This window comes from Opisthocomus hoazin, chromosome 2 (assembly GCF_030867145.1).
Source record: "Opisthocomus hoazin isolate bOpiHoa1 chromosome 2, bOpiHoa1.hap1, whole genome shotgun sequence".
NCBI lineage: Eukaryota > Metazoa > Chordata > Aves > Opisthocomiformes > Opisthocomidae > Opisthocomus > Opisthocomus hoazin.
In genome coordinates, this window is record NC_134415.1 from 453,476 (window position 1) to 475,749 (window position 22,274).

The 22,274-nt window shown below is 41.2% G+C and overlaps 1 protein-coding gene across 1 annotated transcript in view; it reads right to left on the bottom strand.

Annotated features, from left to right (window-relative positions):
• The window catches only part of PRKN (parkin RBR E3 ubiquitin protein ligase), a 729,755-nt gene that overhangs the window by 373,701 nt on the left and 333,780 nt on the right, over positions 1 to 22,274 (bottom strand). Inside the window, exon 5 of the mRNA XM_075411660.1 lies at positions 5,631 to 5,714. Coding sequence (XP_075267775.1) covers positions 5,631 to 5,714 — 84 coding nt within the window. The remainder of the gene's footprint in view (positions 1 to 5,630; positions 5,715 to 22,274) is intronic.

The window sequence follows — 22,274 nt, forward strand, 5'->3', positions numbered from 1 at the left end:
GGACTGAAACTGAGGTCTGAGCTGATCAAAGCAAAATAAGATCATAGAATCATTAAGGTTGGAAAAGACCTCTAATGACATCAAGTACAACCGTCAACCCAACTCCACCATGCCTGCTAAACCACGTCCCGAAGTGCAATATCTAGACTTTTTTGAACCCCTTCAGGGATGGTGACTCCACCACTGCCCTGGGCAGCCTGTTCCAATGCCTGACCACTCTGTCAGAAAACAAATTTTTCCTAATATCTAATCTAAACCTCCTGTGACACAACTTAAGGCCACCGCCTCTTGTCCTACCGCATGAAATCATGAAACATATTTCATCTGATCAATGAGGTTTCAGAAAAATTTAAAGCATCCAAGCTGAATGCTATTCCCTTGATTTCTTAGTCCAGCCTATTCCATATTAGCACATACTCCCTGTGCAACAGGCTGGCTACGAAAAGATTACACGATATTGCTGTCCTCAGTGCTAAACTTTGACAGTAAACTTGCAGGAGAAGGAAAAATATGTGTGACAAATGTTCAAAAATGTCAATATGACAAAAATGTGAGATTCAAATCACAAAGAAGGGATGTGGAAAAATAATGGGAGAAGTTATGTAATGGAAAAACATCACATGCTTCCTATCGCAAACTCTTTGCCCCCTAACACGCACTGGAACAGTGAGGCTACTGTATAATGGAATTCAACTGTTTAAAAACACGTATAAAGACCATACACTAATCACTAAAAAAAGCATTAAAAACATGTAAGTGACCAAACTCAAAAATAAATCTTTGCTCTGGACACAGGAAATTGCTACAAAGCTTGATTAGAAGGGTATACCAATATTCAAGGAAACCCAGTACTTAGACATGCTTCTATAAGTCCGCAGAAGTCCTGTTGTTTCTTTTACAAATGTTTTGCTGAAACCTAACATTTTCTGGGGACTGGAGAAGAGACAAAATTGCTATTCAGTTATGATGATGGACAGCTGATGCAGTCTTCATCAGGAATAAAAAATTCAAGATAACAGTAGTGAGACATACCAAACTGGGATAGAAGTATATTCATATTTCCATTATAAACCATTGTCCTTTTTCCCTTATTCACAATGGCTTGAACCATACCTGCCCTACAATCCCTTCCATTATTGTTTCCGAGATTCTTAAAGTCTACAGCAACTCCTTCTGCACATGAAGCGAGAATCTCAAGAGCACATACAGAACATTAATACTTTTTTCCCCAGGTTTCTAAAGTTCAAAACAATTTGTCCTATATTTTTGCTTGAAGAAATGTCAATATCTTTCAGAGACTGATGCATGTTCACTCGAGCGTGGCAATGATGTGGAGCTGATTCCTATGAAACCACCACTTCAGTGGTTTACAGTGGTGTTACAGCTTTGCCTACCCACCAATAAGAGCAACCATATTATTTCTGTGACTCTTAATCACTTTTCAATAGCAGGAGCCTATGAAGAGAAAGAAAATGTAACAGCATTTTCATACATAGAAGCAGAGAAGTCCTCCTCTTCACAATCAGAAATATACTTCACTGGATGACAAACAGAACATGTTCTGTGTGTATTCTAGAGAACCACAGAAGTTTGAGCTTAAAAAGAACACTTCAGTAATATTTTATTTGAATACAGAAAGGTGAATAAAGAGTTTAGTCTTGAATATATTCAGATTGCTTGTAAGAACAAACCCAAAGCCACCAAAACCATATCAGAAATACCTTCCTCCCCCTCTAGGGAGGAGGAAAAAAAAAAATACCAGACCCTCAACAGGATAGCAGCTAAAATTTCATTTGTGGTACAGCATCTATAATTTTTGTTTAACTACGTGTGACAGCTGTTTTTATTCAGCAGAAAGCATATGTTCCAACTATTACTATTACATTGAAAACTAAACCCAAACCCAAGATAGCTCCAATAGCACTCATTCAAGCTTGTCAGCACACTGGAACACATCGAATCACAGTGTATTTATCATTAAGATATTATTTATATCTTTTGGCAATCATTTATAAATTTTAACTAAATTGAAGTTTTATATGTATTGCTTTCTGCTATTGTTAATTACTCTATCTTCATATTTGCAACCAAAAGAATTAAAGTCTTTCATTTCTGGCAAAAGACTAATTTTATATCAAAATACATACAAATTAGTATTTCAGGAAAAGACATTGCCTCTTGAAGGTATGTTGCAAACTGGTGTTTATGAGAAGTGGAAACCAACGAAAAACAATTTTAAAGCAAAACATTTATGTCACAGGGGACAAACAATGGCCGGATCTTGTTTTCTTTGCTTAAACAGCAGTATTTGCAATTTGTTGATAACTGACAGCTAACAGCCTCAAAGCTTCTTTCTTACCCCTCACTCTAAAGAAGCATGTACACGTAGATCCAAAGAGCCAGAATTCACATGCAATGGAAAGAAGTTCAGAGAATTCTTGGGCCCGTTTCTAGAGGAAAGATCAAGCTAGTCCCTAACGTCAGCAGACAGTGAATTCCGCCTCCTGATGATAGTACAGAGACCACGCTGGCCAAGGGAAGGAAGTGGTCTAGCCCATGTGAGTTAGCTACTGTCTTCCTTTGCTTCTGTGCTGGGGTTTAACTCCCCAGCTGCAGATCACCTCAGCAGCCAGCAGGAGGTTTTATGTCTGTAGCACATACGAGATTTGGGAACAAATGGATGACATCAAGCCAACACGACTTCAGGTAGGAAAAGTTCTGGGAACAGGTACAGAGACACTGTTTTACCAGAGCAGGAAAAGAGTGACAAATCCCTGGAGGCACATCTGTAGGATCTCTAGTGCTTCTGACTCTGGGCAAGGCTCAAAACAAGAGGCTTAGCGTTTAGACCTTCGGACTGGAAGATTGCCCAGGAAGCAAAGATGCATTTTCACAGTGATTGAGGCTGAAAAAAACCCCCACCCCAAAAGACAAGAAGGATGCCTTTCAGGGACTAGATGACATCAACAAGTCACTAATTCAAAGATCTGGTGCAGGGCTATCTACCAGACAGGTACATAAGTAAATCTGACTGACTTCTTCAATGATTTGATTTTTCTTGCCTAGATTGATATTGCTGACCAGTCTTGATCAAGATCATAAAAAGGGGGACTGTTCTTGCATCCCTGTCTGGTTCTTTTCTAAGATCATTGGCTAGAGTGGTTTGTAGCTGGTAGAACGCGACAATGTTTCAGATTAGAAATAAAGGAACAACACATTTCTCCAGTAATGCTCATGCCTGTAGCTTGAGTGCTCTGAAGATGCATTTGCAACAGGGCTGCCTGAAATAGCACATCTCCTGATCTTTGTTCAGTGATGCCTTACCGAAAGATAACATTGATCCTTGGCTCTGCTAAGTATGGGACTTGCCAGAGGCACTGACAGCACCAGGAGCCGTGGGACTTTGCTGACTGGGTATCGGCGTTTTGCCACAGCATCACCACAGAACAGAACGAATCATAGAATAGTTTGTGTCAGAAGGGACCCAACCCCCCGCAGTCAGCAGGGACATCTTCAACCAGCCCAGGGTGCTCAGAGACCCGTCCAACCCGGCCTGGAATGTTTCTGGGGCTGGTGCCTCCATTACCATTAGCCAGTTAAGATTTTAGTGTTATGCTCAGTGCTTTTCTTTCCACAAAGCCAGGATGTTATGTTGCCCTATTTTCTGCTTAAAAAAACCAAAACACAAGAACTTTTCAATGAGGGAACGAGTTGTAGCTCAGGAGGCAGGGTTGCCAGAAGTGGCATTATTTCAGCACCTTTTTCACAGACAGACTGGATAACAAACCCTGTAAGTTGGCAGCTGCAGGTCAGTCAGATACGTTCTGGAAGTCCCAGTGGGTGACACGACTGAGAATCTCAATCACATGCTTGTGTATAGAAGAGCTCCAGCTGGATACCTACCACAGAGACTCTGGTCCCTCTCAAAAGCAAGCTTTATCTTCCCCATTTTCTTGTGTCATCTTTAAGGAAAGAAGGGAGACCAGGAAGGACTTCTCCCCAGTGACAGTAGTGGCACAGTGACAACAAACAGGTAGCAAAAGTTAAGTCAGCCAGTCAACCCTCTTTCGATTAGAGTAGTTCCTGAAGTGTAACAACAGGCAGACCACCAGCAACCTGACCAGAGGCTTTCTTATCCACGCCTAACAGAGCTCAGTACTGCTGAGAGAGTAGCACACGAATTTCTAACACCTGCCACTTTCCAGCATGGGTGAGCCACTACTACACGGAGCACAGTGAGAAGCAGAGGCCCAAAAGCTGCGAGACCTCAGTTTCTGTTGGTTGTGCACGGAGACAGCCAGAAATCCCACGCTGTTAAAACAACCATTTGGTGTCTGAAGTTGGATCAAATATTTCCTGACACCATCTGTGGCCAAGCAGGAGACACCTAAGGAACTGCAAGGACACACCACTTCACAGCTCTCTCACTAGGGAAGACAAAGAGAAGACTGCACCAGAGCAAGCGAAAGCCTCTGAAAAAAGGCACTTGCACCATCCCAATCTAGAAATCTTTTATTAACAGAATCCTTTCATATGCACAAAATTTTGTCTTTGTCTTTAAAAGCTGTGTCCAAAAGGAACATTTCAAATTAAGTTTTTTCCTGAGAAGAAAGTAACTCTAAGACTTCTTTAGTATTAAATACTGTTGAACAACATCTAACACATGAGAAGATGTACGTATACACAAATAATGTTTTTAAAAGTCTTCATGAAGAATTTGAGATGTCTATGCTGCTTCTTACTCAGGTTTTTCACTGATGTCACTTCGAGAAACACTTGAAGTAAACAGTAGTGATGAGCATGTGGGAGAGCAGATTGTAATCAGTGTGAAGGATCTGCCTCTGTGGACAAAATCTGAAAATCTGATATGAAAGATCCGATATGCAAGATGACACTGAAATCTGAAGCTTTCAAGGCACTGATATATACGCAATAATTATAAAATAAGCATTGGCATAAACGTTTAAGTATTACACTCTGCATTTAACCTCTGCATACTTGAATATCTGAGTTCTACCTCAGTGAAAGAGATGTCACGAAACAATTTCTTCCTTCACTCCAAGCAGCAACTGACCAAGTTCCTCCCTTTTGCTACACGTGGGAGATGTATTATCCGATGCCGAGCAGCTCTTTCGAAGCGTACCACTGTTCTAGTTTGGCTGTGACCGGCAACAGAAGGGCCCCGCAGCCGCTCTGCCGCCCGTCCCCTGCCGGGGTGGGGAGGAGAATGGGAAGCAGCAGGCAGAAACTCGAGGGTGGTGGGGACGAGGGCAGTTTAACAGAACAGCCAACAAAACCAACAGTGACAACGACGACAGGACACGGGTCGGGAGGAAACCCCACACAAACCGCCGATCGCAGAGAGCCGCGGCCGCCTTCCCGCCGCCCCGCTCCCCCAACCGGAGCCCAGCCTGGCGGCACGTGGTACCGAATGCCCTGCTCTGATTGGCCAGGGTGGGTCCGCCCGCCGGGCCCCCTCCTGGGGAGAATTCACCCTGTGCTGGCCGAGCCCAGGACAGCCATACACATCAATTTACAGTCATTTCTGTAATTCCAATATGGCTAGAATTGCTACAAACAGTTTTTCTTGTAAGTGCCGCTGTAACTGGAGAAACACGACAAAAACTTACCGCTATGTTCCCATCGCAGCTCTGGGACTGGCAAACACCTCTTATTCTGCCGGGAATCAGCACATCATCCCAGCAAGATGGGCCCTTCAAAACAAAACCAAAGCATATAAAGGCTTTAATCTATTTAATAAGTAAAGATACAAAAGCTGGTGTTGTTACCTCTTTTACCACACCCACTTTTTTTAGACTGTAGCTAGACAGTTGCATCACGTCTACGCTGTAGGAGTCCAATCAGAGCATATGACAGATCTCATCAGTAAAGCTCAGTCACTGACAGGGCACACATCCCCTCCACCCTGAGGTCAGCGTTGGGAACAGCAGCCAGACAGTAAGTATGCTTTCTGAGCTCCAGACAGGGACTGACTGAACTATGATTAAAAAAATCTACACAGACTCATCTTCCGGTTCAGCACTGTTTACACCTTGGCCTGCAGCTGACTACAGGGAGAAAGGGAAAAACCACAACAGTTGGAAGCAGAATACACAGTTAGAAAGACTGGAGCGTAACAAAGACTAGGTTAAGTACCTTGTCTGTATTTTGTTGTTTTAGTAGTAAATGGCTCTAACTTTACTGACATCGGTTTCTGTTTTCATGGGCTGATAATGTGAATTTTGATGTTCATGGTGAACAAATTAGACTTCTTGTCACCAGATAAAGCCTTTCCCTAACTATAACACAATGTAGTAAAAATGTGAAGTGAGGATTGTTAGTAGATTCCTAGACATTTACATTAGCATCAAGATTTGGCAGTCAAACCCAGAAAAAAAATTGATAGCAAATCCTTAGCAAACTTCGCTATGACTTTTTAAATATAAAAAGTTAATTTATGCATGCACTACAAACCACAGAGTAAATTTAAAGTTTACAAATCAGCATTATTTATATGTCACAACTGCAAAATAGTATGGTTCATAGGATGATCTATCAGAGAAGAATATTTTTATATTAGAATATTTGTATATGAGACCCCAGCTCTGGAGCCCTCAGCACAGGACAGAGCTGGAGCTGTGGGAGCGGGGCCAGAGGAGGCCCCAGCCATGATGCGAGGGCTGGAACCCCTCTGCTGGGAGGAGAGGCTGGGAGAGCTGGGGCTGCTCAGCCTGGGGAGGAGAAGGCTGTGGGGAGACCTTAGAGCAGCTGCCAGTGCCTGGAGGGGCTGCAAGAGAGCTGGAGAGGGGCTTGTGACAAGGGCAGGGAGTGGCAGAACAAGGGGTGATGGCTTCAAGCTGAAAGAGGGCAGATTTAGATCAGATGTAATGAAGAAATTCTTCACTGTGAGGGTTTTGAGGCCCCGGCCCAGGTTTCTTGGAGAAGCTGTGGCTGCCCCCTCCCTGGCAGGGTTCAAGGCCAGGCTGGACAGGGCTCTGAGCACCCTGGACTGATGAAAGTGGTCCCAGCCCAGGGCAGGGGAGTTGGAAAGAGATGGTCTGTAAAGCCCCTTCCATCCCAAACCATTCTGTGATGATATACGGCATATACAGGAACACGTGGAGTCTCCTTCTCTGGAGATATTCCAGCCCCGCCTGGCCGCGGTGCTGTGCCCCCTGCTCTGGGTGACCCTGCTTGGGCAGGGGGTTGGGCTGGGTGACCCACAGAGGGCCCTGCCAACCCCAAACATTCTATGATTTATAAAAATATTTCCCAGCACATAAAAAAACCTAAACGACGTCAGTGCAAGTCTTCTAATATTAATCTCACATAAATTAATATTTAATTCATAGACAATAAAAACTAATCTGAGCAATAGATATGAAGTTGACAGATATCCACATACATAGCAGAAACGAACAACTAAGAGGGTATCAATGATTAAAATATTTGCTACTTGGATTCCTCAGTGTTTGGGATAGCGTCCCTACTCAAGAATAATAGGAAAACTTTACCCAGAAGAGAAATTATGGCAGTCAAGGAGTTTAACTGCATTAGTGAAATCAGTGCTTACTTAAATCTTAGCTGGATTACAAAGTAATCCCCTACTACATCTAGACCCATCCTTTTTACTTCCGTATGAGGCACTTCTTCAGAACAGAGCAGACACAGCTGAGACAGCTTTGAACTAACTAACTTAGTAGTAGGAACCTAACTATAAAAGGTTGATCCAGCCTATCTGAAAAGTTGATTAAAACAGCTTAGTCTGCTCTGAGCTCTGCTCTCTCATAGCTGATGTGCTGGCATTTGAGACGGGTAAAACAGAGCTTGAACACGTGTAAGTTTATTGCAGGCAGACACAGGGGTGACTACTGGTAGATTTGACTCTTTGGGAGAGAAACAGCTACAGTACAGCATAGTTAGTAGAAAGTAATAATACTTTACTTGAAACAGTAGGGAAAAAAACAAAACTTGAATTCATTAGTTAAAATATTTTAAAAATCATGTTTGCCATCAATTACTCCAGTCAATTTTGACCTCTTGTGAAGCTTCAGCATTCTTGTTTTGCAGGAAGAATCTTAGAGCCACCTTCAGGTGTTGCAAAAAGAACCACCTCCTAATTGTTTTCAACTCAGTATTTCAAAGTTTCTTTTGATGCTCCCCCTGTTTATCCCCGTCCCCCATGCCAGCAAGGATTGCGCAGATCTCTAGCATACCTCTCAGTAGTTTACTTTCCAGGAAGAAAGTAATCCACCTTGTCATTCCTCATATAGGTGCTGTTCCTTATCTTCTATCAACTTCTTACTCTTGGTAGCTCTTCCAATTCTACTCCATCTTTTCAGAACATGAGAAACGGCACACAGTATACAAGACTGACTTACATGCTGGAGTGGTGAATGGGAAGACAGCACCTCTGCACTTGTTCTATATTTCTTGCCAGCATGATTATTAAAACGTGATTTGCTTTGCTGAATGTTTCTAAGCACAGAAGCAGCATTTTAGTGAAATTATCTACCACTGTGCCTAAATCTCATTCCTGAAGGTGCCAGTTACCTCAAAATCCATCTTGCATACATAAAATTTGGGTTTATTTTCCCAGTGCACATCACTTGAATATTAACATACATTGAACTCCACCTGCCACTTCACCAGCAGATGAAGTGGGCATCCTAAGGTCCACAGCGGGGCTTCTAGTAGGTACCTTCCCAGGTTCCTCCATACTGAACAAACGTGTTTGTTCCCAGGGATGAACCAGCTGTATACCTCACCCTCTCCAAGTGTTTCTTTTATATAGCAATCATCTAGGGAACTTGTACACGTTCTGCTCCTGTTATGCATTAAAAGGACTCCATAACAGATTCTCCTGCTGTTTACAAGTTATAAATGCCTTTATTTTTTTTGCTTATCTAATTGCATTTTCATATTTAAGGCAATGGAATTATGTTTTTGTTTTGGTTTGCTGGGCAGGGTGGTGTTTATTTTAGTTGATCTCCTTACTCATTTGACCAATTTTTCTGAAAGATGCATTCCTGATTCTAACAACCTAATTTTTTTTTTCACCCCCACAATTTAGTCATGCTAGCTTCTGTTTATTCCTCCTTAAATTTCTGTGTACATAATCTTTGATTCCAGTGTAATTTCCATGTGTCCTCCAAAGATTCAACTCTTTTTAGCTGCACCTTCTAGCTTCTCCTCAACAAGCACCCTTACTTTTGTGTGGCTTCTCTTTTTTCAAATTAAGCACAATACTTATGCGTGTCTTGGATTTTTGGGAAGTTGCTGAACATAAATATATAACAGTCATTGTTAAAGAATTCATCTTTGTTACTAAGATTATACACCAGATCCTTTGCATCACCTTCTCTTACAGGTTCTTTGACCAACTTTTAGATGCTGCCAGGATGTGTTACGGTAAAGTTTACTCTTTGGATCATGGTTTGACAGAATACTTAACTAATTTACATGAATGCAATTTTAATATGCCATTATCGTCATTTTTACTACACTTTCAAGCTTTTGATCTTCCCCAGCATGGTAGACACGCTATCACAGTAATATAGAATGTTTGGGATTGGAAGGGACTTTATAGATCATCTAGTTCCAACACCTCTGCCATGGGCATCATGATCTGGTCAAATGGCTGTTAATGGGAGTCTTGTACTTTTTCCCTTTTCAGGCCTAGAATTTAGCTCCATAAGGATACTGTGTAACTCAGACTTGCTAAAGGAAATGTTAACTTGATAGTCTTATTTAACACCTATCCGTCTCCCTTCATATTCAAATTTTTTAGTGTATATTTATTAGAACACTTATTTTTCCACTTTAGAGGGATTCAGTAGGTTTCTACATCTTTGGATAATCCTTACATAATTCAGACTTGGGAAGAGGATACTAGAAAGAAATGGTGAGAAATAAGAAGTAAGTATGCTTCACAAAACGTAGGGGTGGGCAGGGGACAAGGAGGAAAAGTCATATTAAAAACGCAACTAAAAAACCACAAACAGACCCAACAAAACCCACCCAAAATCCAAGCGCAACCACTTTTTCCTGATCCTGATAACATTAACAGTAAATCTTCCTGTTACTTTATTGCTGCATGATTAATATGAGACTCTCAAAGTTAATGCTGCTATGCTAGCATACACACAAAAACAGTGTCACAACAATGCTACACAGTAAGATAATTTAAAGCAGCCTCGTAGAAGCAGTTCCACAGGTATATGATATCAACTCTAGTACTAATTATCTCGACTGCATAAGAATAAAGTATTTCAAGCTATTACAAGCTTAAACTTCTTAGAGGAATTAATCCTCTAACTTCACTGAAGTTACTTCAGGAGAAAACTTCTCTAGTATTCAGTAATTTGCAGGTCTAGGTCCATAATCACAAAAATGTAAGAAGGCTTAGTAATTCTGTGAGAAAGAAAACACGCGTAGGGCCATTTCTAAGGCTGAGAGATTCTAGAAAAGTGCATATTTAAAATGGATTTGAAATAGTGTCACTATATTGATTATGCCACAGTCTTACACTAGTTCAGAAATGAGCAGCTGATTTGCAAAACCTAATCAAAAAAGCATCCTTAAAGAAACCAGAACAGAAACGAACTGATGCAATATCGACTGCTGTTGTTTTGAATTTACCTTTCTACAGCCAGCAATGGAAAAGGTCCAAATATGCTCAATATGACAGTAACTTTTTATTTGTTAACAATAACAGCGTTAATTCTGTGGTCACTTTCTAAGGTCTTATCTATGAGGGAAAGCAAGTGTGCAACATGGCATGGTGTGAACTTGGTGTTCTTATTCCACAATAATTTCCTCACGACATTTCTCACGCACACAAGAGTACTTTTCACATGAAACAGCTCTCTGTTTGAAGTAAGAATATGTTGTCTTCCACTTGAGGTATGCTAAGAGCATATACACAGGGAACTAGTAGCACAGTCCCACGCTACCAGTGACTACTCACGCTATAGCTAACAACTTCCCAATTTCTCCTTCATAAAAAACCCACCCTATCCAACCCTTCTTTACATTAACTGCTGTGATGGGTGTAAAACCCCTAAGAAAGTCAGATGTATTTAACTCTTTTGGTAATATCAACCAGACCCAGCTTAAAGTCAAGAGCATTTTCTCTCTGTTCTAGCAAGAGTTAGATCAAGTTCTCAAGGGACAAATTAATCCAGCAGGAAAAGTCCAAGACGGACTGGCAGGATACCTTGGGTTTGTGTCTGGCAGAGAGGAGTGGTGGAAAAAGTAACAAATAAATAAAGCCTACCACAAGAAAAAAAAAAAAAAACACCCACAAACCACACCCTACAAAAAAATCTATGCCTCACTTTCCAAATCTGTAAGCAGGGGAAAATCTCCTGTGCCCCACCTGTACTTGGCATTATTCAGGGTCATTTCTGATTATCAAAAAACCAGCAAAAAAGACATTTGTCCTTGAAAAACACTACGTATTCAAAATGTTATTTTTTTTAGCAACAGTGCTACTAAATGTCATTTCTATAATTGCATCAAAATAAAATTAGGAATTCTGGCAAGATAAACACTTTGAAATGGAATTTCTGTATGGTACTTTCTTGCATCTAATAAAAGCCTATCAAACTGCAGGCCAGCCAATCACTTGAGGTGTTGTAACACAGCATGCTGTAGTGTTTGTAATTATCAGTTTGCACTAATCAAGAACACGCTGCAAGAAGAACAAAGCCTTCTGATTGCGAGATTAAAGCGACTGCCCCTCTTGCACACAGCCAAATGGCTCACAGAAAGCTATGCATTGAAATGGATGTATCAGGTAAGACTTTTCCAGTGTATAAATAGGAAAAAGACAGAATAAAGAAAAAAGTAGAAAGAACTGCAGTATATCACTGAATAGAAAAAGTCCTATCAAATGCAGTTATTTCCCAAATAACCGGGTATGGAAATTGTTATGCTTTGGGTGTACGGTAGCTGTTCCTTTCCTTTTTGAGGGGGAAGACAGGAAAAAACATTGGCAAATGGCATATTGCATTTGAACTGAAGGTCCTGTGCAGCACATGAAGAACAGGGAGGATCGAGGTGTTTTTTTCACTGTATGAAGGAAGCACTGGAAACCTGTCTACATTCCACCAGTATATTGTACTGGCGCCCAGTTGTACTGGGTTTGCATGGCAAGTTTTTAGTAGCTGGGGGGCTACAGGGGTGGCTTCTGTGAGAAGCTGCTGGGAAGCTTCCCCCATGTCCAATAAAGCCCATGCCACCCGGCTCCAAGACCGACCCGCTGCTGACCAAGACCGAGCCCATCAGCAACAGTGGTAGCACCTCTGTGATAATGTATTCAAGCAGGAAAAAAACCCAAAGCTGTCTAACAACAATTGCAGCGGGAGAGAGAAGCAAGATGGTGTGAGAGAAACAACTCTGCGGAGCCCACAGTTGGTGCAGATGGAGGGCCAGAGCTGCTCCAGGTGCCAAAGCAGAGGTTCCCCTGCAGCAGACCACGGTGGGGCAGGCTGTCCCTGTAGCCCATGGAAGGCCATGCTAGAGCAGATGTTGACCTGAAGCCCATGGGAAGGACCCCATGCCAGAGCAGGTGGGTGCCTGAAGGAGGCTGTGATCCCCTGGGGAGCCCATGCTGGAGCAGGCTCCTGACAGGACCTGCAGAGAGAGGAGCCCACGCCAGAGCAGGTTTGCTGGCAGGGCTGGTGACCCCATGGGAAGCACCCACCTTGGAGCAGCCAGTTCCTGAGGGGCTGCAGCCCGTGGGAAGGGCCCATGCTGGGGCAGCTTGTGGAGAACTGTCTCCCATGGGAGGGACCCCATGCTGGAGCAGTGGCCGAGCATGAGGAGGAAGGAGCAGCAGAGACAACCTGTGAACTGACCACAGCCCCCACTGCCCGTCCCCCTGCACCACGCAGGGGGAGGAGGTAGCGAATACGAGAGTAAAGTTGAGGCTGGGAAAAGGGAGGGGTGGAGGGAAGGTGTTTTAAGGTTTGGTTTTATTTCTCATTATACTACTCAGATTTGATTGGTAAAAAACTAAACTGGTTTTCCCAAGTTGAGTCTGTTTTGCTCATGGTGACCGATCTCTCCCTGTCCTTATCTCAACTAGCCTTTTGTTGCATTTTCTCTCCCCTGTCCAGCTGAGAAGCAGAGTGATGGGGCAGCTTTGGTGGGCAACCAGCTTCCAGCCAGGCTAAACCACGACACCAGTTCAGTGGCCAGTACACTCTACTGTCAGTGTACTTTCTATGTAGTAGCCAAGATCTGATTTTTGTATTGTAGAGCCACAACTGAAGTATTCAAAATGCAGTTGATGACAGAACTGTTGACCTGTGAAGTCAGGGAAAAGTCAGAAGTAGAGGTCAGCAATAGAAACCAGTGATTCAAAGACTCTGAATCATTTAAAAGGCTGGAAACTACCCTTGTATTCAATGCTTCGCATTTTCCCTGCTTTATATTCTCCCCCAGTGAACAATATGCAGCCGAATATCATTAAAACACATCTTTGTACCTGCTAGTATCTACATGAGAGACATAAATCATTAAAATGTTGAGCAAATGACCCAACCAAGGGACAAGTACTAATGCAGAGGATTTTTAAAATAATACAAAAAATAATTTCAGGTACTTGAGAGGGTTTAAAAATCAGCATACAAGCAACTGAAAAAGTGCTAAATCTAATGCAAAACATGCAAGTACTCCATACTCCTCTGCAAAATGATGGCTGTTGACCTGTCTACATGAGAGTATCTGAAGAGCTAACCATTGTATGGTGACCCCTCAGCATGATTTTAGTACCTTGAGGCAGTAAGCAAAAAAAGCTCCCCAAAATGGTAGTATTACTTAATAAAAATTTATTTCCTTTTTGCCACCCTGTAACAGGGGTATCCACACCAAGCTACCACAATTCACTGTTGCCAGTGCCAGCACACACGGACAACTCTATACCCCAGACACAGAGGAACCAAGATGTGTTCTGATGGTAAACAAGCATATGCAAACACAGCTTAACACAGGTGATGAATATTACATGATCCCACCTACTGTCACAAACCCAACTCGCCTTAGCAGAGATTATACAATCTTTTTGCTGTTGTCTTCTCGTCTTCTCAATGCAAGTTTGAACTCGCTTTCACAGTATGAGCATTTCAGCCTAGAAAAATAATTCTATAAGGGACTAGCACATTTTCCTGCAACAGCATAGACATTTTTACTAAGTAATTAGAGCTGCTTCCCTCAGCACCACCTGACTAAAGCTTGTCTGTTTCTCTAAAATCTAGCACCTTCCAAGACTTTTATTCTTATTACGCTACCGCTCTAATATTTCAGAGCAAGTAACTTGCAAGATGACTACAGATAGTCAGAACCTGGAGGCTGATGAATGTCTTGGAAAGGATGAGCAACACTGGAGAAGGGTTAGCAGATGATAAATCCCCAAGGAACTGGGCTAAGCCTAGAGTCTGTGAAAATGAAGAAAGAACAGGGCTTTCTCTTGGATGGACAAACTGCTATTGATGAAGCCTGATGTTAATATTGGTAAACAAGTGCATTTATACTTTTTGTCAGCAACCCTAACCCAGAGAATATTTTGCTGTTCACATTGCACACACTTGTCGTTAAAGCAAGATTGCTGGATTATTTCTTCTGAGAGCAGTATAGATATAACACTTTGAAATAAAAGCTTTCATCCTATTTTATTGGTGCAGTAATGGAGTTTAAAAATTAAAACTTTTAGATACACCAATCCACATTGCTCTCCTAAATCAAGCTTGTTAAGAACTTATACAATCTGATCATCTTGTGAAGCACTTAAGATAAATCTAGCTGTTACGCAAGCGATACTTGATTAGACTCAGCAGAAGAGATTTGTATGGCATGCTTCTAATAGCAAAGAGACTGGAGATGCCATTTTGGTGACTCTGCTTCAGCAGGAGGGTTGGCCTAGATGACCCACAGAGGTCCCTTCCAACCCCCACCATTCTGTGATTTTAATTCAGAAGAAAAATATATTCAAATCATAACATTCATGTAAAGCTCCTTATTTATTCCAGCATTCTTCACCTTGATAATTATGAATACAACTAGACTATGTTTAATAAAGACACTTGCTAGATTTCTACTGAATGCTCAAATATCATATAGATATTATTATTTTATTCCCAAGTAAAATCCTATGAACAGCAGTATCCGGTTTTGGAGAATTGCATCTTGTGCTAATTGCCAAAGCACAGCCTAACAGTATCCACCACAAGAGAGAGCAGATAAAAATAACATTTATAAGATACCTTACTACTGATTTATCCAGGAAGTGCTTGCTAGCCTTTTACAGATGTTCCAGTTACAATACTTGAAAATTTATTATGTTAGATAACCTATTAGAGGTAAAAACTGCCAGACTGGCAACATTTACGACCAAAATCCTTTGCTGAGCCACAAAGCTTATCAGAAAGGTAATTGAAGCTTACCCACAGCTTACACAGACCTGTAAAGGCCACTTCTAACAGTGAGAAAGTAATTTTTGTTCCAAAACTATGTATTTTTTTGAAATTTCTGCCAAGACTGATCCAACTAAGACACAGGTGACTTACACAGATGTAAGAGGCAACCCGTAATTTACTTAACACAGTGAAGTTCTTTGTTCCTACACCACATTTTAATAAATGGTACTGTGAATTACATGACTCTGCGTGTCACACCAGAGTAGCAGTAAGAGTGCCTCCTACCAAAAACTCCACTGCAGGTAAAACTAACCATTTTACTATGAACCAACTTCGACATGGAATCTCCTACACAGCAGAGAAAAGACTACGAAATTAGTCTTGGGGCTGGTTATAAATGGGTTTGTGGAATAGGAATGGGAGGACTGAAGTTAACTGCTTAGTCTACACAGTGCAATAAAGAATTCATCAGAAGAAACATTTTGATTATTGACTTTGGTCATTAGAGTAATCAATAAAGCACATAGATAGCTTTATTCATATCAGAAATAATACCAAAATAGAGCTAACCACACGCTTTAAGTCTTTGCGGGATCAAACCCATTGGTTTGATTTACAGTGGTATCCGAGAGATGAAATGTTCCTTTCAGAGTGCCCAGCCTAATTAGTAAATTGGCAGTTTTATGTCAATAGTTATAACTCTTCCAAAATGAAGTAGCTGACAATTTTCTGCTCGCAGTTGTGCAATTAAGGAAGACTTCCTGCATCCCAGCTATTTGAAATCAAAGATCAGAGAACTGCATCTCTAACTGAAAATGCAGGTAATGATGGCAAAAATAATTTCCAACCTGTTATTTTATTGATCATTACTTTTTCTTTCTTATCACAGGTATCTTTGTTTGAAAAGAAAAAAAACACATGAAAATCTGTTAGTAAGACATTTTTAATAAGTTCTGGTCTTTCTTTTCTTTCATATTGTATTATAGGACACGGATTTGCAAGAGTAATCCCACTGATCTGAACTAAATAATGAAGGCTCATCCAAAAGGCCTCTGGAGTCACCTCTTCATCAGTAACATTTTCCAATGCGCACTGTGTTGCCAGTGCAACAGATTTTTATGTAATATAACCAAAAAACTGATTCATAATGTGCTTTTGGACAGTTATTTCAGTGGGCCCTCCCCACCAAAAAAGGGGCAAAAAGAGAGTAAGAAGAATTTAAATACAACAACTGCAGCTGAGACACTGAGCTGAAAAAGTCCTGCTGTTGCTTGACTGCTTGAGAGGAACGTAGTTAAACATTGGTCTTGACACAGAGAGAGACATAACTATGAAAGAAGTGTATGTAGAGTCCTCAAAAACAACTAAAGGCCACTCAAATCGTCTGTCAGACTAACGATATCTAATTTGTAAATGCAAAAATATATTCCTCTTTGTTTGGAAGGCATTAAACCCTTTTTCAAGATTGAAAGAAAGAAACAGAACTGGAGAAAGTATCTGTAGTTATCTACACGTGCCACTTCTCTATCACGTCCAGTGAAATGACACCATTCAAAAAAATGATCCAGAATCACAAGTGTTAACACCAGCAAATCCCATTGAGATCAGTATACCCAGAAGAAGAATAAAAAAAAAGTTTAAAAGCTTTAGTTGGTGAATTTTCAGGGGTTTTCCTGGGGTGAAGCGGGCAGATCACTAAGAGCCCAAGGAGCTCACAGACAGGAGAAATCAAAGTCTCAAAGCTGCGTCCCTCTTCTGGGTCGAGCCAAGCACACCCCGACAGGAGCAAGAACGCTCAGGGGTGCTGGAGCTACAACTCTCCGCATCAGAAACATTCATCCATGTTTTAAGGGATTTTGGTTGAAATCAGGAAGTGCAAAGACTATTTTCAAAGTCTACCCAAAACATTGCTTCTGTTCCTACCCCTTCCACCCTCAGGTCACAGCTACAACTGTGAACTGACTGAACATCCAATAAAACTGAACTCATACCTCAGCTTTTCCAGAGCGGCGGCTGCCCCGGCGCGTGGGTCCTGCCCCGCAGGGCTGGGCAGGCTGTGAGGGGCAGCCCCGCAGCCCCCGGGCCCACCACGGCCCCACGCAGGGCCCAGGGGGCTGCTGGGCAGGGCCGCTTGGGCCTGACGAGGCCTGGTCGGTGCCCCTGAGGCCTGACAGGCTCGGCGCCAGTCAAAAAAATAAGTATTAGCATAAGGATAAGCTATTCCTAACCACACAAGGAGCTGACCCTTCGCGTCGGAGAGCTCCGGGGCAGCGTCAGCCATTCGGAGGCGAAGCACCTTCAGGATCTGGTAGCAAATCCTCGTCTTTCACCTCTCCATAACTGGGTGGTAGGGTTAAAACTCATCAAACATAACTGAAATTCAATATGAAAATGTGCTGGTGATTCTGTAACAGAATAAATAGGGACTACACCAAACTTTTCAGTCATTAAGGTGAACCTTTCAGAACAGGGTAGGTGGAAGACATGTCTTCTGTATGAAGGTGTTTTCATTTTTTCCAGTTCTATAATTTCATGCTGAACATGAAAATTTAATCTAAAAGTTTTGTCCTACAGAAGCATTTAAGCAACTTCATATATTTTAAGCAGAGAAGATCTGGCCAGTCCTGCAATTCAAATGAATCATGGCCTATGTCTGCATGGGAAATATAGGAACTAAATGAATTAGTACACAAAAATACAAAATCTAAGCCAATATACAAGCCAAGGACTACAATTAGTATTTTGCTAATAATGCTAATTAGACATCTTGTAATTCAAATTAACTTGGGTTGTAGTTAAACAAAGGTAATAAACCAAAGATGTTAAATGGAAAAAAATCCAATCCTCATGAATATTCCACAGTAATAATTTAATTCCGATGTGATAATTGCATGGCACATAGTTAAATTTTAAATATGTTTCTTTGACAAGGATTTAAAACATCTTTTGACTGAGAGATGAAGCGAGAGCGCTTCCGTTACGGACAATGCCTGGAGAAGCCATCAGCTCCTTGACTCCCTTTCCCACGTCACCGCTGGAAGCGCGTCCAGAGACAGCAGTCAGATCACCGCTCAGCCGCAGACACGGGGCGGATGCTGCCCTCAGCCACACGCTCCCACCGTTCCCCCTCCCTCGCTGTGCTCTCAGGATGCGCCCTTACTCCCGCTGCTTTTACTTTGCCCAAAGGGTCTCCCGCCCATTCCTGGGGGAAAACCCACACTCTGAGGACGCTAGAAACATTCATGAAGAAAAACAAGCAAAGAAAAAAGTCAAAAAAAAAAAAAAAGAAAAAATGCTGATGTGTTCTAAGAATAAATTTCTTAACTAATAAACACAGAGGTCTAAAGCAGAACAGCCACTAGCAAGACTAACTTCATCAGGTGTTCCAGCAATTTTCTCAGTTACTGTGGTTATATAAAACTGTAAAAATCAAGATTACACACCACAGTATCCATAGAAAATAGATTGCTATATAGTCATTTTTTTATTTTACACATAATCAGAATCCCTGAAAGACAAAATTATACCAATTCCAGCAACAATATTCCTACATACCAAAGAAAAGGTAATAGGATATCAAAGTCTAGTGAAGATGGCAATGTTATTTACTCCCCGCCTCCCCCGACCGAGTGCTATAATTGTTGTAAACTTACATACCCACCAGAGCATTCACAGGTGAATGCATCTTTATTTCAAATACTCAGAAATGCAGGAAACCCTGCATCAGGTGGATCATTCAAATTTATCTCAAACTCTTTTATGGTTACCTTGCAAGTATGGTGTTTTCAGGTTTTTGTTCATGGTTTTCTTTTTTTCCCCCCCTCTCCCCCCCAGACACAATCCTCCTAATACACATAAAAGAAATGAAAAGATGACTCTTTAATCATTTTACACAGCACATAGCTAACGTTAAAGAAATAGGGCTGTGCCAGGCAGGTCAGTGAAAGCTTTACAGGAGTACCCACCCATGACACAGAATCTCCAGCTAGCAGGCAGACATCTGAGTGCGAACACCAGTGAGAGCAGCTAGTGTCACAGCCCAGAAAGAAATTAATAAAAAGCAGGAAGAGGGACTAAGAAACTAAAAACTGAAAATAAACAGGAAATAAATAGAAGTGAGCATTCATCCCTGTGAAATAAAACTGCTGCTTTGGTGTTGCATGATAGATAGTACAGGACCTCTTCTCACAGCAGAAAAATCCTCAGTGAAGAACCTGTCCTGGATTATGCTACCTGAATTTTATCTGAATCTGATCTGCTGTGCTAAATCCCTTGAAGTGTACAAGCATGAATTAAAAAGTCTGTAGATATCTTCAGTAAATTAAGAGGTCTGACCTCTAGAAATCTAACATAAGAGCAAAATCCACAATCCCTTTGCCGTCAAGGTACAGGGAGGAGCTACACTTGATCCAAAACAGCCACTGAATAACGTTACTCAATAACACAGAGATATTCCTATAATGTAGTATCAAATTACCAGACTTTTTCTTCTCCTGAAGCAGAGCTTTTCAGACTGCAGCTCAGCCTTTTTTTCTCACCACTCTCCCCCTCTCTGGTTGCATGAATCTTGGATTATTTTGGAATCATTTTCTGCATACTGGCACAACCAGAAAATGCCTCAAGTCCACCTCTACGGTTTTCACCTAAATCACAGGTGAACCAACTCAGGTTAAAGGGGCATTTGAACCCAACTTGCCCATTTTCTGACAGAAGCTCTTGAGGAGGACCCTACCACCTGAATTTTGCAACAAACCAATCTCGTTTGTGCACACAAGGTGACCTCTCTGAATGTCTTAATAGATCAGGTTCTGAAATAGATTAATTTGGAGAAAGGCTTCATTTCTTTATACCTGCTCTGAATTGTTCATCTAATTCTAGGAGACAATTTGATTAAATAACAGGAACTGTAGGCATAAGCACTGAATTTTCCTGTGCTCCAATCTTCTGACAACACAGACACCTGCAAGTTTTAACAGGCAACTAAGCAAGTCATCATTCGGATAACTCCACTCTGCACCCACCCTGTTTCAGGCTCATTGGTGGTTTCCTAGATCTGGCTTTCGGTCTCCTTCCATACAGTGGAGTGAGATACTGGTATGAAACGAGTAACTCGCTAGTCACAGATGGTACATCTGAAGTCACCTCACAAGCACTAGCACAGATAGAAATGAGTTACTTTTAAAGGCGACTGCTATCAACGTGTTTTGAAACACATAAATCAGGACAGATTATCCCGAAGCTATATAAAATACCATTTAATTTAATGGTAAACTTCAGTTTTCCACTGAATTCCAAACAGTGTGAGTGAAAGATCTTAGTTTTGTAGACATGGTATTTGTATTTCATTTATGGAGGTTACGACTTGCATTCAAATTACTGAACCCATTTCAGGCTAAGACCACTTGTAAACTGAGTATGTTAATCATTTCTTAGTTTTAGAAACGAGCAGGCACTCGGACATAAAATCAGGGTACTTCTACATTGGCTTGACAGTCATTGCAAGCTAATCTGCATTTCCACAGACTTTCATACATTTTGTTTTGAAGACAGAGTTTCCTTTTCTCCTACTGCAATCTCTTTTAGTATCCAATTCATTTGTCACAGGGAAGGACAACAGATATACTATTTAAATGTTTAGCATTTTATTAATGCAAGACTAACATCCTAACTACCACCGAGATGTTGTTTTCCTTGATTATGGCTCAGCGTAAACCATGACAACAAATAAAACTGAGGTGATTAAATAGAATTAATATTATGATCAATTCAAACTTCAGTGCTTATGGCAGTGGCTTAATCGGTACTATGTATTCATTTATCATCAGGCTTAGCTATAACAAATTTAGTTATGATAATGAAAAGGGTCTAGAACTGACACTTTAATCAGAACATAGATGTCCAGTTTGGCACACTATATATATTAATAAACATGAACATGCAGAACTTCCTCAAACATACGCACTAGACCAGCCATTCAATTCTACACAACCTCTGTTTATAGCTGTGTTGCACTATGTCAGGTCTTACACATTTCTCTTAGACTCAGTTTCTACATTCAGCACAAGTTGTTCTTCATTGTTGTTTTACGCTTTTTATTTCAAGTTTTAGACTTCTCTGGTCTGAACAGACACTATATCTGCAGAGGAACTGATAGCCCAGAACTGCAATTCTGTAAATGAGATAATTTTAATTGGAGGTAATGGCTACTCTTCGTAAAGATAAAGTGTATATAAGTCCTACCAACTCTACAGAGTGCAGATGGTAGACAAGAAAACGTGACGCAGTATCTCCTTGTTGCAAAAAGTGATACCAATATTACACAGCAAAAACCAAAAAGTTAGAAAACACTGAATCTTTGCTGGATGACAGGAAAATCAAGTAATTAATCATTTTCGTACAACTTCTTTACCCCATCTATCGAGTTGTCAGGTGCTTTCCTTGTCTATACCTCAAAGTAAATAAAAGTGATAAAAGAGTTGCCACTTGGAGTTTTGGTTTTTTTGGGGGAGGGGGGGTGTGACAGCACTTTAAAACAGGATCTAATGTCTCTTCTCATAGCTTCATTCATTTGGAATGCCAGTAACAGCCAAAGTCAGCACAACATTACATTATAAATACACAGAACTCTAATACACACTAAGAAGAGTGCTACTTTATACACCAGTGTTATGTTACCTCTCTTTTTATTCATATAAATGTCCTTCTATTAACTCCACTTGAACAAATTCTGAATTGTCAATACAAGGTCACAAGTCTTCCTCTCATACAATTTCTAAAACTTTGCACGCTGCCGGAACACTAAATATTCATGCTCTCTTATTCTTGAGCTCCCAGCAGCTATGTTCTCCCAGG